The sequence below is a fragment of the Myxocyprinus asiaticus genome, chromosome 3 (genome assembly GCF_019703515.2).
Source record: "Myxocyprinus asiaticus isolate MX2 ecotype Aquarium Trade chromosome 3, UBuf_Myxa_2, whole genome shotgun sequence".
Taxonomy (NCBI): domain Eukaryota; kingdom Metazoa; phylum Chordata; class Actinopteri; order Cypriniformes; family Catostomidae; genus Myxocyprinus; species Myxocyprinus asiaticus.
The window spans coordinates 17881485-17898420 of NC_059346.1; the positions used below are offsets into that span (position 1 = coordinate 17881485).

General features: G+C 36.4%; 1 protein-coding gene across 1 annotated transcript; it reads left to right on the forward strand.

The window, feature by feature from the left end:
• The first annotated feature begins 11158 nt into the window (after positions 1–11158).
• Positions 11159–15591, forward strand: agtr2 (angiotensin II receptor, type 2). Its single transcript, XM_051674749.1, has 2 exons — positions 11159–11388; positions 13504–15591. The coding sequence occupies exon 2, from the start codon at positions 13555–13557 to the stop codon at positions 14650–14652; it is 1098 nt and encodes a 365-aa protein (XP_051530709.1). The 5' UTR covers positions 11159–11388; positions 13504–13554; the 3' UTR covers positions 14653–15591.
• The last annotated feature ends 1345 nt before the right edge of the window (positions 15592–16936 follow it).

The following is a 16936-nucleotide window of genomic DNA, read 5'->3' on the forward strand; positions in this document are numbered from 1 at the left end:
CATGTTGACAAAATTAGTTTTCAGAACATTTAAGCATTTAAAATCTGCAGTCTCTCTCTTCCGGCTAAAAAGATTTGGGAACATCCATGAAGTCACATAGAGGTTGTGTGCCAATCAAATGCTTTATAGAACAAGAATGCACCCTCCCCCTACAACTGTTCATCGCATCTGGCTGTGTTCTAACTGGTGCTGATTATGCCTTCACAGGGCACTTCAAAGGGTGCATGACCCATGCTGTAGTGTTGATCCAAACAGAAATTCTAATAAGAATCGTTCAAAAAGTGAGTTCTGACTGACCGTTATCACCTTTCAGCCATCTGAAGCTCTCACAGTGGAGAGTAATTGTCTTCGAAGGGAATAGGGCATGGGGATGATCATTTATTAATGGGTCACTCCAACACAGGTTCCCGACGCAAGAAAAGTTTCTAGAGTATATTTATATTTTTTGTGCAGTCAGAGGTTTCTTGGGATGGATAGCTCGAGTAAGTGTTCTTTATTCTTTATGCTTAGTGTATTGTGAATAAAAACATGGATATATTATCTTTTACGTACTTTTTTCCAATTCATCTGCATTGGACTTGCACAACGGCTCCAGTCTCGTAGTAAGGAAAGACTGGTATGTGCTGTGTGCGTTTGTGGGCTGGTTATAGATTAATTTGTCAGTTAGATCTTCGTTTTGTTCTCAAGTCTTTGGAAAAGCTGTCCGGTATTGAGATCGCTTCTCAAGTTTCCCCGGTAAAGCCACACTCTCACTATATGATTTTGGGTTGGATTTTGCTGTCGCAGAAAGATTTCCGAGATCTGTGACAAAACTCCCAGATCGTAGCCAAAACTGTGCTCGCTACAGTCGATGAAGCTCGTTAAGTATGAGCAGTTCAGGGATGTGATGTGAACCGGTCTTGAGCTGTCAAAGATGCTGCGATATTTCAGGTATGTTTGATATTATCGCCACATAATCTTGTAGTGTGAGCGATGCAGCGACAATGCCGAACTGCTCCAGCCAATCACATCTTACAATGCATCTTTGTACAGGAATGGAAAGGCACAAATTTGTTTTATTGTAATTAACTAACAAGAATTCATTTTTAACAAATAAATAAATGGTATGAGCACTATACTGTGCAGTTTTATTTACCTCCAACTTTTTTTTTCAAAAACAGACAGCTTCACAATCATCATTTTTGGCATATTTTCTTTTTTTGTATCTTGTTTTTCAAACTAAAAACTCGTACTCTCTGGAAAAATTCGGTGATTACTCTAATTTCTCCGTGAAATTATGTAAGAAAAGTTTTTTTCCACTGTTGGTCGGGGATGCTTCTTTGCCAAAGATCTTATAGTTTGTGCATCTCATCTGCGATCTGTCGTGTACTGTAGAATGTGCGCTGCTACGACAAGATAATGACAAGAAACCTTGTTGTGTAATGTGAGCAGTACAGCGATTTGTATAGTTTGGCAGTCTTGTAGTGAGAGCATGGCTTAAGCGGCTCTGGCATGAGCGTTGGACATGTCCCACCCCCACTTCCTGTTTCAGTAGGAAATACAGTAAGTCAAAACACCAAATCCGAACTGCTAATGGCAAGGTATTTCATGGGGACTTTAAACACATGCAGCGGCATTATCGCTTGATGTCGAAGGTCTTTATACTGTAATGTCACTAGTGGCCGTTTCTTCTGCTGTCACTCTAACAAAACGTCTAGCCTGCACGTCTGGCAATATCTCTTGAAAATCTGATCACAGATGAGGTATTTTGCCAGTAAAACTAACTTAGATATCATTCTCATTAAAAAAAGAATGAGATCTTGTTGCTTTGTCGCTGCATATATGTACAGGGCTTAAGTTTTGAAATATGAACAGCAGGAAATGTATACACACACACACACAGAGAAAGTCTCTGCATCATTGTGAAATGTCTAAGCCTCAGTGTAGTGACAAGCAATGATTTGTAGCTGAGTTGAGTGGTTTTTCGTATCATTTAATCTACAAATCCTGTGTCAACCGTGTCCTTTGAGTATTATCAAAAACACTGTATATCAGAGACATGTTTATGATTCTTAACATACACAGCACTTCTGATATTATTCAGTGAGTGCTTTTCTCTCAGGAAGATATTCTGTATGTTGACAAAACCCATATGCTGCATCAGTGATTTGAGGACGTGTGTGTTGCTGAACAGCAGAGGTCAGCACAGAGTCATATCCGTCATCATAGTGCAGTCGTCCTGTCTAATTTACCAGTCTCTGTCTCTGCAAGAGGAGCGCATACTTAAGTGAGGTATCTTATGTTTCATCATCCTCACAGCTCTGAATGTGATGACGTGAAATTTGAACCATTTAGATCCCCCTTCTCTCTTTCTCTTTCCAGAAACAGTAATGTGATATAATAAACTGAGTCTGTGATGTCGTTAGACATTCAGTTGAGGGTATCAGATATTAGAATGAACCTCTACAGATGACCATCAATCCAAATGATGTTCCCCCCCAAAGCAATATATCAATCCAAATACTGTATTAGCTCAAATGCATCCTTAAAGGAATCTGTTAATTAGCGACACATGAGTTAATGTTTTAATGTTGGTACAGTGTGTTCTTTTTTCAAATTGACTTGTAGCCCAGGTTTTCAACTGGGGTTCCACAGACCCTTGGGGTCCATGAAGGTACTGCAGGGGGTCTGTGGTCTAAAACAAGAAATTTCAATATTATACACTGTAGTACAAAATATTGTTTGTTTTTTCTATACTGTAACTATATTTAATATGTGTGGTTGAAAGAAGCAAGCTTATATTCCATCCTTGGATAATTCAGTCGATTCTATAGAGGATAAAATCACCATAAACTAATTTAAATCTCTCTCTCTCTTTCTATCTCGACCAATACAGTTGTGTGATTAATCCAAGACATGGGAAAGGATGAAAAGGTAGGCCAATTAATTGATGTGCTAGGTAAATACTAGTATAGCATAACATTATAAGGTTTGTTGATGTGTTAATGGAAGAATAGATGTTGTATGCCATTTATATTAGTGGGTGACTGAGTTCACTGCAAGTCTGGGTGGAGGGTCCCTGGGTTGGAAAAGGTTGATAAACCCTTACTTATAGAGGTAAAGTCATAATAGCTGGTTTGGCTTGATAAACATATGTGACATGTTAAATGCCTCTGTGTAATAAAGCAGTGATGCACAATGCCACAAAACTTTAATAAAAAATTTCCATTTATAGAATTTAGAGCCATACTCATTCTGAGAATCCACAGGTTGGACTGATGAACTGTCAGCCTAAGGTAAGATGATAAGTTATTATCGAGGAAGGCTAATCAGAAAGGTTTTTTTCAGCTATATTTAATATTGTATTAGATCATCCCAAATTACTTAGTCATATTGCTGTATACACAAGTGTAGTGGTGAGTGAAAATCTTTCTTGCATGCAAGTTGCACCACAATAAGTAATTCCACAACAATGTTATTGTTTTTTGTTTGTGTCCATAACGTAAACACAACACACATACCCCTCCACTACTCACACAGAAAAGTCTATTATTAGTGTGTTTAGGGTGAGCCCTTTGGGATGGTGGTTTGTGACTGTACATCTCACATTCTCTCTGTACATTCAGGCTTGTTCCTAATTTATCCCTTCAGACTCTCCCCCAAACCAGCATCCTGTCCCCTCTGTGACCCTTCCTCTTCCTCCCTTCTCCCTCTTCCTCTCTCTCTCTGAGATCTTCTGTCAGTCACTGGGGAGAACTGCTGATGCTCTTTGACAGGGAACAGAATGTGTTCAAGACTTTGTTCATTGTTTTTTCCCCTTTCTTACATTTTAAGGCACACATAGTTTTTTTCATGTCACATACTCAGGGTTGGGAGGGTTACTTTTGAAATGTATTCCACTACAGAATACATGCTGTAAAATGTCATTTGTAACACATTCCATTAGATTACTCAAGGTCAGTAAAGTATTCTAAATACTTTGGATTACTTCTTCAGCACTGGTAGATTTTTTTCACTTGTTTTGACTTAAAAACTCTGCCAGTACAGTAAGACAAAATACACATTAAAAATACATTCTCTGAAAAACCTAAATATCTTATGCAGTGTTGTTTCTAAAACAAGATAAATCAAATTGATCTTGTTTTAAGGATTTTCAGATATTTCTACAGGAAAACAATACAAAAATTATTATCAAGAATAAAATTTTTGCCCTAATATCAAAGGCCTTACTAGAAAAGAAGATATTATGGTCTAACGTGAATTTTCCTGATAAAAAAAATATGATCATGCCTGGTCACATGTCCATGTAAAATGGCTAGAAATAGCATTTTAGCTTAGCGTAAAGCTGACAATTTACACAAGGTTTATTTCTATTTCTTCTGCTCCAAACTTACTTCAAACGTACTTCTCTGTCTGCTCGTATGAATGTAACACATCATAAGAAAGTGTTTCACCGCTGTTCAAATGCACTTTGGATCGCATCATTTATATGTATAAATGTTTTCCATCTGAAAGCACTAAATATTAAATGAAACAAATGACAATAAAATGCAAAGTAATCTCTTCAGTAATCAAAATACTTTTTGAATGTAACTGTATTCTAAATACCAATGATTTAAATTGTAACTGTAGTGGAATACAGTTACTTATATTTTGTAATTTAAAAACGTAATCCCAATACATGTATTCCGTTACTCACCAACCATGCACATACCGTATCATTTTGCATGTTTAAACAAAAAGGGTGACCATATACTAGTCATGAATGTCATCATAACTTTCCTGTGTTAACAGAACTTGTGTGTAGAGATAACATTAAGAATATTTCCCATGAATATAGACATTAGATTGTCCGTCAGGGAGAAGAAATACTGTTCGGGGTTTTCTGTCATCTCTATCGTGATCTAATTTTGCTTAACTAAGAATAGCCTATACATTTTAAAAATGTTATTATTTTCTTCAGATATCATTTTAGAGTTGTAACTGCAGTCATTCAGTTAAATTTAGGTTGACTTTTGTTAATAGCCTTCAGTATGTTGAAGTGCAAAAATATTTACTGTATATATGATGACTTTTCATGAGCCTAATTGAGGTCATGTTAAACTTGTACAATTGTTCTTTGAATGTCAGTGAGTGTGTTTAGATGCACACCAATATGCTGATAAATACCAAAAATGCTCCGGTTACAATCAGTCTCAACGAGCGCCTCTAATTTAAAAAAACAAAAAAAACAGCGCTCATGCCCATCAGAGAGAGGGATATATCGCTCGTCTTTTCATGTGCTTTGTGGAAACATTTGCAAAACGTATTCTTTATCAAGACACTGTTAAGCAAAAGGCTCTTTTGCTTCTTTTCACTGAAAGAAGCACACAATACAACACAATGCACAATATCAAACAAACACAGAAGTGACTAGAAATAATCCACTTGCTGTAAAGGTGTGCAGTTTCAATGAGGAAGCAAAGATTTGAGCGTCTAGAGAGCACATGATATGTTATCACGACCCTGAAGAAGAAAATTCTGACAAAATGGAGCTGTGCTTCAGTTTACATGCCCGCAATGATGCGCACATAAGAGGTGGAGCATCAAGTGCCATCTACTAATAGATTGCCATGATTTGTAAAGGGCTTCAGAGAACGTCACTCCTGGGAGAAGCTTCCCCATAGCATCAGCAAATGACCCAGCGTCGAAGTGACTGATTTGAAAGGGAATCAAAAAAATATGACAACCCAAGAAAACCGCATTTACATGAGATTTGAAATCATTGGGTTATTCTTTGCTTTTGACATCAAAGTGTAAACAGGCTTGCGCACAAATTGGATAAGCCATTAAGAACACAGATAAAGGTGTTTACATGCACGCAAAATCTGGGTAATGAGCTAAAATAACATGTGCCGACTGGTTTCTGCTTTAACCGTTTATGACCTTACCCTGATAAAGGACAGCTGTTTAATGTATTTACATGACCACACACTTTGACAGCTTATTAAGCATCATCTGTGTAAGATTAATATGTAGGTAGTTCCTACATACTGAAAGTTTTGTCTAAATTTCTAAGTTTCATGTTGTCGCTGAGTATTATATAATCTCTATGAGTACTTTTATTGATCAATTTATTTTGACGAATCATGATTTGGCTTTTATAAACAGATTGAAATCCAGTGCCCATTCTAGTGAGACAGATAAGTTTTTCAGATTTAATCTTTATAGTGCTGTTCAGTCTTGACGTCAATTTGTAGGCCAACCCAGAAGGCCAATTAACTGTTTATGTGCTTCACAAATGTGTAATTCATCAGACAACCATTTTAGTCCTTTAGTCCAAACCCTTTTAAAACAAGTTTAAGATATGATTGTATGTTGTAGAACAAAACGGGAAATTATATTCAAGTAATGTTAACCACACATACCTTATTTTAATAAAAAAAGCAAAACAAACAAAACCAAAAAAAAAAAGCAAAACACTATCCTAAAAACCCACTCGAAATTCCAGAGGGAATCCATGGTTTAAAAAAAAAAATGCCATTTCTGTTCTGGGTTATACGCTTGCAAACTGAATAGCTTTATTAAGACAGTTAAACGAGTTTATATTGGCAAGTCATGTGTCTATGTAATGTTAATTTTAGGAGTGTTTAGGGGGGATTCCATGGTTAATGTGCTGAACTCTGGAACTGAGAATACTGCTTTTCTTGGCCTATTATCATGGGCTTGCCATCATTCTCTTATTATTTACTTTTCAGTTTTTGTATTTGTTCTATTAGTACAAACATACCATTGTCATGCTCATAAAGCACATTGACACTTCATTGTTGGTGAACCCTTTAGAGAGACATATATGATACTTTTAAGTATATTAAAATTAGTTTAGCATATTATTCATTTAACTGAACACTTCCATGGAAAAGATATGTTCTTCAGATCAAAGTGAAGTGCCCTCAGAAGAGATCTCCTTAGAGCATCTCTGAGAACCTCATATCTGCCATCAAGACCATCCACTCTGTTTTCCATTTGTCATTTGTGATATTAATTACAAACATACTTAAAAACATTCCCATTATTTATAACCATCTCTTGCGTGTTGGTCAGTTGAAAAAAGCCCTTTACAAATGTTGTTTTGAACTACCTTAAACTCCTAAGACCCAGGCACGATTGCTGTGTGCATTATAATTTGTACTAGTAGCACCTGAGAACCATGCAAACAAAGCAATTTCGTAGAACAGCAAATACCAAGCTATAGAAAATCAGCTTTGTGTATTACATTTTTATTAAAACATTTCCTCTAATTTGGCACAACATGTTCTCAAATTCATGCATGCACTGTCAAACAAACATAGTAGCCAATGCTGTAGCATTTGTAAAATCAGAAATTAACTTTATCAATTCTAAAACAAAGTAGTGGTCAACATAGCCCACTGACTGCCAACCATGTCGATCAGTGCAAAATGTTATTTGCAGCCTGGAACTGAAGTTGTAACCTGAAGTCAAGAGTGAATGGACTTGTCTGCATAGGAAAGCTATAGGCAGCTGTATTGCTGCCTTGCTGCCTATAAGTTAATGGCTTAACCTACAGTGTTTTGTATGAATGCACTTTTCCCAGAACAGTTTGGCATTTTTAATACATTATAAATCAATTAGAAATTATTTTAAATTAAGTCCCAATTTGTGATTAACAGTGTTCTGCTTCGTGATAAATTACTGAAATTTTTAAATTGGCACATCAGATGAAACTAAAGATGTTACTCTTTTGACAGGTTTTAATGTAAAAACTTAATGAGATGCTCACATAGAAGCATTTTACAGAAATTTTACAGAAATCTTATTTTTGTGATGTGATGTCATGCGTTGATGATTTAACCCTTAAATGAAAGCCTAGAGTCTCCTGATATGAGGACAGTCTGTATAAATTAATTTAAATTAAAAGGTTAAACCAAAAAAAAAGGAAAAATCCAAAGACATGAAATTACTGACTTCAAACTAGAGCTAGCTAAACTAGTGATTAATTGAAAATATTTAACGTGTACATTTTTCTTCATCGCGATTAAGGCATTTACCAATTTTCACATTAGATTCTGACATTTTATTCAGGTCCGTGTTAGTCATGAACACTGGTTGGAATAGGGCGGAACCTTTGCGATGTGTCTGGCGGGGACATTACACTGATGTACACACCAGAAACATACAACAGATATTCCATGCCAATGATTAAGTCATGGAGAAACCTGATCACAAAAATAAAGTACTTTGCATCTTTTGTAAGTTGGAATTTTACCGCAGAATAATCATTACCAGAAAATTTGGATTAAGTATCATTACGTGGGCAGTGCCAGCGCTAAAAGCAGAACAAGACGTTGGTCGTTTTCAGAATGCCATTCTACCATATTACTCTTACTATTTCTGTTATACATGAAAGAAGCAGTAAGAGTAGTATGGGTAGTATGCCATTCCAAAAATGGTCAACATCTACAGCGCTTTTCATGTAGAGTTCAAAGCGGCGCTTGACACCCTGATGTGAATTCCATATCCAAAGTGGATAGCTACAGCCTGCCGGCTGATTAATTTTGTGGAGGATGAGGATTTAAGGGATTTAATGCACATCGCAATGAATACGCAACCTATGGGGACTAGTTAATTCAATTAGTCAACATCCCACTTAGACTTTGGGAAATGTTTAATGTACTTGACTTGTATTGGTGCTATTTTAGTACACTTCTATCTCTATAATGTTAAAGGCTTTGTTTGGAAAGGGCTAAAAAGCATTATTGTTACATTTTGTTTTGTTTTCTTTGCTAAGAAGGAAATAAATGCATTTTGAAAGGAAAGAAGAATGTATAAAGTCAAATTTCTGCACTTTAAAAATCTGCGAAACATTCTACAAACACATCAGAGGTTTTAAACACTTGCTCTTAGTGTTTGCTTTTTTTCTTTCTTTCTTATCCTTCCCTCAGTTTTCAGTGTTCAAGTGAATTTATCTTATATTTCTTACATAAGCTTCTTCTGATTACATAATGAAGATTTGTTAACACACTCTTTCCCTTGATGGATGCCAAAAGGAAGTTTTTGAGAAGAGGGGGAATATTTCAGTGACAGAGGATGGATATGGATCTCAGTAATTAAGTGTACTCTCTGAGGTCAGACACACTGGATGTCAAACAAACACAGGAAGAACATTTATACACCATTAAGCAAACCATGACACATTCTGAACTATTTAAATGGTGGTTTGCTGACATATAATTCAGACCATGAAGTCATAAAATAGTACTACTGCTGCTGTGTGTCATTATACTGAAGTCTAATAGGCCATAGAGCATCATTCAAAAGTGTCTGTCATAAAATTACATTTTCATCTGTGATATTACTTCAGTTAAGGACTGGTAGCCACAGACCTACATTCTTCATTTTTTTTTTTTGGAAGTAAATTTGTAAACACACACATGCACACGTGTCTGTGTTATTTCATCAGTAATTACCCAAAATTTCTGTTATCTTAGCACTCCTCATTTGAGACATCATTATCTGCCTTGTTATGAGATTATGACACAGCTGCCTGTGACCCCTGAGGGGTCTCTCACTGGGTCATCATTGCCATGGAAACTAAAGAGAGTGAATGGGGAGCCTCTGATGTCTCTCAATTTCCTATGTTTTAAGAATCTGGTTTCATGCTCTGGGTAAAAGTGTCTCTTAAACTCATATGAGAAATTTTGAAGAATGTTGAAGCTGCTCTTTTTTTTCATACGATGTAAGTGAACAGGGACTGAGGTTATCATACGCTAACATTCTGCCGAACATCTCCTTTTGTGTTCAGAAAATCATAAGGGTTTGGAACAACATGAAGGTGAATAAATAAAAGACTTTAGAAAGATTTTTTTTATATTTGAGTGAACTGTCTCTTTAACGCTGAAAGAGAACAAGATTCAAACCCAAAATTTTAGTGGCAGAATCCAAAACTCTTCTGAGACAAAGAACCAATAATTTCATAAATAGTAATTAGGGTTGCAAATTTTAAGAAACAATCGCCAATCTTTAACGTTAAAGGTGCTGTAAGCAATTTTTTAATGGAAAGGCATGCAAAAAATGTTCCTACTCCCTGAAAGATATTAATGAAATAAGTTTCATAAGATAACTCACCTGTCTATGTGACAGCTCTAGACTCTGTAAACAGCAAACAAAAATGCTTTCCGACAATGAAGCTTTCGAACTGTCAATCATTTTGCACTTTCTCATAGTATTATAGTTGCAGCAAATTATTGAGGCTTACTGCCATTTTTAAGCCATGTAGTTCATAACAGTTGTCAGTTGAGGGTGCTATTTTGCTGCTGTTGTTTTAGACAACCGTTTCTGCACTATGTTGGTCTCAAAACAGCTCATTTGGTATCTTTGGTGTGCTGGGTTTTGGAAAGATGGGACATGGCTAATTCAATGGCTCAGTCTCGTGGAAGTAGAACAGCTGAAATTGCTCACAGCACCTTTAATTAATAAAAATCGATATATCATTAACAAAAACAAAAATGAACTAAGTGGTGAACAGCTTAAACAAAAAACTAAAAAAACAAAACAAAGCTTTATTTATACAAAGTTTGATTTTTGACAAACTATTTTAACTTAAACTTAAAAACATCAACATTGCATCAGAAAACAATTTCTTACTGTAGAAGGGAACATTAAAACATGAAACAGACACTGAAGTATGTGCATATCGCATACTGTTTAAATATCATTTGAATTGTAAAAATGTAAATAAATGTAAATAAATACCCTTAAGAAATGCGAGTATAGATATTTTCCTCTTATATTTTATACAGATGATAGGCTACAGAGAGACCAATGCTTGTTATGTAGTAATTTAACACACTATCACATTTGCAGTATGCAGTAAACATAATGTTTATTTATAGAGAAATAAAGTGAATGAAGTGAAGGATTCATCTTTGTGTTTTTATTTCTCTGTTGCTGACAGGACATGCAAGTAGCGTGCAAGTTGTAATGCAAAAATCGTTCCTTTTTACTCTCTCACGCTCTTTCTTTAACTTGTTTGCTTCTTGCTCTGTTCACGCAGAACTGCTTAACCGAATATGTGGACAGATGCATTTAACACAAACACAGGCATTTCTGAAAAGGAAGAGAACATCCCCCGCCACCCCCATCAACATCCTTCTCCACCCTCCTTTTCCCAGTGGACGACTGTGGACAAAAAATGTTTTAACAAATCCTACATCTGGTTGGCTGTTTACTCCCTCATATACTTACACATGCAGAGAAAAGGCTCCACTTCCAAAATGGACAAGTCTGCTGGGGGCAAAACAAAGAGAATTAATCTTGCTTTGGCTCATTCATCAGCGTGAAATGCGTGCCAGGGTTTTAACATCTCAGAGGGACAGAAGACTTCTCTAACTTTGCACCGAAAACTTAAAGGTATGGTGAAATGATAGAGTCAGTGTTTAAGAGCGCTGTGGTGAATTATTCTAAGCTTTGAACACTGCTTTTGCGAGATGATTTTATTCAAAAATGAACTGCTTCTTAAGATCCAGAATTAAAACCAGATGTTACTCAGGCCCGCCAGGTGTTAGGTATAGCAGATATTCTAAATACACGATAATTCATTAAAAATTTTTAGTAACACAGGTTAAAAACAATATTAAAAACGTAAAATACAAGTTGATGAGGGCAATGTGTCTAGTAGGCACAATGTTAAGTATTAGTCTTCTTACATGTTCTGCACTGTGACTCCAGAAGTCACTGCATTTTGTTTTCTCTCCTACAACATTGGAGTGAAATGACAATAAAGCTTCTTGACTTTTAACTTTGGTGATTCATGGAATTTAAAATTGTACAAAGAACAAATTTTACAAATCTCTTTTTTTCAATTCAAAAGGCCACTGAACACTAAAAACCATTCCAGACACACTAAAGATGTTAACTGAAGCTTAAGAGATAATTGTAAGTTTAAATGTCATTTTTTTCCTAGTTGAAGTTTTGCTGTTGTTCCCTGGCTATAGTCATGTAACATGAGATTTGTTTTCTCAGGAAATGTCATACTATGTTTTAATGCTTCCCTAGAAGAGACTGCAGTTATAAAAGCAAATGCTTTTAATTTTATGATTTTCTTGGATTGATAAATACGATCTTTACCGATGACATAAACAGAAATTACATGTCTAGAGTCAGGCATAGCATTCTAATTAAGAACGTGCTACATTTGAAATATAACAGGGATTATATTTACCTACTGTGAACATACTTTAGGGCACAGAGTGTGTAATGTTAATCTTCATACATTTATTTTTATGACAGCGCTGAGCATATTTGAATGATGAGAAACTCATTATATTCTAATTTAGGTAGAGTAACCAGATTCCTAAGGATATTTCACGTATTTAAACTGTACTTGTTTGACAGATATTTTAAATATATAATAATTTAAATTTAAACCCACTGTAAATGACAAACACTAAACAGCCTAAAACAACCAATTTTACCTTTTTACTAAAAACTTTAACTGCTTGCTAGGTGAACAGTTCACCAGAGGATTTGATCTCATTTTCAAATTTGACTGTGATATCAGTTTTTCAGGACCTATGGCTGTAAGTTTGTTTTATGTTGTGCAATATTGCATACAGTGCCTTATCTCAATAGAAAATATGAACAAAACGTTTGGGCACCTGATTTGAGTTATATACACTTTATGGTGGAGTGTTAAAACCTCTCTCCTACACCCCCATCCTCCGCAGCTGATTTTCCAGCCAATCAAATATGTTCATATGCCCCACACCTGCTAACAGTAACCAGATGTACTGTGGAGTGCAGCCTACTGAGGGCTATAAAACACATCTGCAGTGGACCCAAACTCAACAGAGCCACGGTCACACACTCACACGTGCTTAGTGGCATGTTTCATTTCTCACATTTCTCTCTCTCTCTCTCACACACACACACATGCATATTTTCTTTCTCACACTGATAAGTTGTAGAGGATGCAGCATCCAGTCCCCCTGGATTGTCCACGGTCAGTATGCGGTGGGATTTTGTTCTCTACAGCTCTAATAACATAATAGAGAATAAGACTGTCCACCACCGTGGGACTAGTGCTTTAAATAGGGTTGAAATGAGTTAGTCTTTTTCGTCTCAGAGGAGAATAAGAACATTATAAACATATGGGATAACATAGTCACACACTCTTTTGAACACTTTTTCATGTGTCTCAGCTTATTCTAAGAGAACAATGTTTTTCTGTCTTGTAAATAATTCATTTTTATTTGTTTTGGCAAACTATAAAGTTCAGTCTATGATTTACAGCTGTTTTATGATTTTTACTTTTGGACTAAGTGTTCACAAATTTCACAATCTTGCATTTTCCTGTTTTAGGGTGCAGGATATCAATAAGTTTTAGTGAAGGTTTAAGATCAATAGAATATGATAGATGATTTTACATTTTATCAGAAGGCTACAATAACATATTTCATCATCAGCCTGAGAATGTGTTTTATCACTCTATAAAGTTCTCTCTCTCTCTCTGTTTTTCCATTTTAGAACTTGAGAACGAACATTCCTGTAAAGTTCTGCATTATCAGAACTTACACCATGGAAACAGACTCCGCCCACAACCTGACCACACCAAATGTGTCATTGTTGCATCATAATATCATAAACTCATCGTGTGACTACATGTCCCCCTCAAACTACCAGTACCAAAAGAAAGTGATCCCCACCTTCTACAGCCTCATCTTCTTATTGGGTTTCCTTGGTAACATGCTAGTAGTGTGTGTTTTGTATCACAGTTCAGGGCGAAGGACCGTAGCTAACACGTATCTGGTGAATTTAGCGATGTCGGACTTGCTCTTCCTGAGCTCTTTGCCATTCTGGGCTGTGTACTACTCTCTGGATTATAATTGGATTTTTGGGAAGGTTATGTGTAAACTGTGTGGGGCTCTGCTAACCATAAATGTCTATGCTAGTATATTTTTCATCACTTGTATGAGCGTGGATCGATATCACGCTATTGTCTACCCTCTACACTCCCAGAGCAGGAGTGTGAATCAGGCCAGATGTGTTAGCTGCATCATTTGGGTCGTGGCGGCTCTAACCACACTGCCCACAGTTGTGTTCCGTGACATACACATTTTCCCCGTAAACAACGTGACAGCTTGTGTCATGCATTACCCCAGTGAGCTCTGGCACACCGGGTTATCTCTTGCGAAGAACACCCTTGGATTCTTCCTGCCATTTGTTGTCATAGCAACCTGCTACAGCCGAATCGCAGTACACCTGATGGCAGCTCCCAACTACCTGGAGCAAGACTCTGCCCGATTGGTCCATGTCTTGCGTATGGTGGTTGCCGTGGTATTGGCATTTTTCTTTTGCTGGTTCCCGTTTCATGTGCTGACGTTCCTGGGAGCTCTGGGAGAGCTGAAGGTGGAGTGGGATTGCTGGGTGCTCCAAGCAATCAATAAACTACTGCCGTTCTTCCTCTGCCTCGGCTTTTCCAACTCTGCTATCAACCCTTTCCTGTATTGTTTTGTGGGAAATCACTTCCGAGAGAGGCTTTGGCAAATTTATGGAGAGATGCTGACGCAGAAAAGAGATTCTATTAGTACAAGACTGTCTTCCTTCTCCCGGAAACTGAGTGACCTGAAAGAGACTGTGCCTATGGAGATTCTCGAGCAGCAAAGTGCACCCTAGTGGAGGGAAGACTAAAGTGAAACTATAACCTTTATATACTGTAATTTACAAACAAGTGGACAATGTCAGTGACAGTCATTGCCCTAAATGTTGTTCTATGACCTGCCATTGGTGCAGGATGATCAGAGCAGATAGATCACATCTAGTATTCCATAGAGTTTGTTGTTGGTTGTTATGATTAAGGTAGATTCGCTGTGCCTCTAAAATGTTGGGTTTCAATCCTGTTCTTTACCAATGTTAAAGGAATAGTTCACCTAAAAATAAGATTCACTCTCATGTTGTTCCAAACTCACATGACTTTCTGTTTTCATCTGTTTTCAACACAAAAGGAGATGTTAGGCAGAATGACAGCCTCAGTAACCATTTACTTTCATTGGGGTTAAAATGGAGGCTGTCATTCTTCCTAAAATAACCTTTTATTTTCCACGGAAGATAGAAAGTCATATAGGTTTGGAACAACGTAAGGGTGAGTAAATGGTGATAATTTTCATTTTTGGGTTAACTATCCCTTTAAGTTATGCTGTTTTGCTTTATTTCTTTTCACACTATGCTGTGATTAGCAGCGGAATCAACAACAGTTGGTTGCATAATAATATGCTAAATTTGCAATTGCATATTCTTGAGTTGATCAGACTCTCTCCAGGGTGAGGAATTGTGGTTTTGCTTTTTGATTGTCTTGCAGAAAAATCAACATTTTTGAGTACAGCTTTACAGTTATAATGGCAGAGTTACTGTTTCATCAATATTGCTAATATGACCAGAATGTCATATATGTAAAATCATCTAAATTGCTGATGTCTGCCAAAAAGACCCAAATGCTGTCTTCAAGCTATATATAAAAAGTCACAGCAATGTAACACAAACTTTTAAAATAATAAATCATTATAAATGGCATTATAACTATAATGGAGTCTTGTAAATAAATTGTGTTTACAGGTATATGATGTCAGTCTGTTTTATTCTGTGATTTGCCTTATGTGACAAGTGACAGACACATTTGGCAAAGTGTGATGTGCTGTGATCATTTACAAAAACTGATTAGAAATTTCTACAGAGCAGTGTTTCCCAATCCTGATTCTGGATTAGGAAGTCATCCAAAATGCGTACTGTTGGGAGGCCTCCAAGAACAGAGTTGGGAAACACTGCTCTAGAGAAACAGCTGTTTTCAGGGGCTGTTCTAAAATGATGTTGATTAGTGTTATCCTGTAAAAAAAAAAAATATATATAAGGCATATTCTAGGAATATGATGAGACTAAGGGCCATATACTCTGGTTATTATGATTGACAAAGTGCCTCACAATTCAATTCAATACAGTGCTTTTAACAATAAAGATTATCTAAAGGCAGCTTTGCAGGGTATGAGGCCTGGTAAACAGTTGTTTTATCAGAATATTTTCCTAATGCTTTCAGGGTCTTTAAATGCTATCTGTAAAACGAAAGGCTTCGATCCAGCAACTCAGCCATATAGACCTGAGTGTTGTACTGCATTCAAGATGGTTTCAACACTTTGATTAAGCAATAAGGTACGAGAGGCCATGCTATATTTTAAAAATAGTTGTGGATAAAGAGGCATCATTAGGCACGACGCGAAGCAGAGTTCCTGCAACCTATTCGGCCATACTGAAAATATGGAACAGCCTCGAGTGCCTTATTGTATTTCTAAATGGTTAGTACATAATAAAAAATAGTGAGAACACAAATGTTTATTAAAATTAACATTTTTAAGTAAACTCATTAAATGCCTTCCATTAGAAGATACAGTATAGGGCCATATTTCAAGAGTGCTAGCACTAAGCATACACCATACATGCAAAGTCAATGGCCATGGTCATGAAGTTTTTGTATTTTCATTCAAGGTGCAAGTGGTTTTGGCAAAATTGCACACAAGGTGCTAATTTTGAGGTTCTTCTCTGGCACCATCTGCATCCTATATATAGTCCATTCCCTCAAGCACCAGCGATATACATAAAGACAACACATACATAAGAAGCTGGTAGTGTAACTGTAGTGGATGGTATGCAATAAATAATAAGAATAGAAATATGGACCTAAGTTCTTTTGTGCATTAACTGTCAAGCATATTTCTATGACAGGGACAAGTTCCTTTTATACACAAGGAAAATGTGGCTCTCGTCAGGATTTGGATTAATGCGCCGTTAAATTATAATATAAGTATTAATAATAATTTGTATTTACTGACAAACACATCATGGCTAATAAAAGTGATTGTATCGGAACGCATTTCACTTCTACCAGTCGGTTTTGATTTTGAAAAATTAAATT

Excerpts from the sequence above, each read along its gene's own strand:
- agtr2 (XM_051674749.1), top strand. The coding sequence starts at position 13,555 with ATGGAAACAGACTCCGCCCACAACCTGACCACACCAAATGTGTCATTG.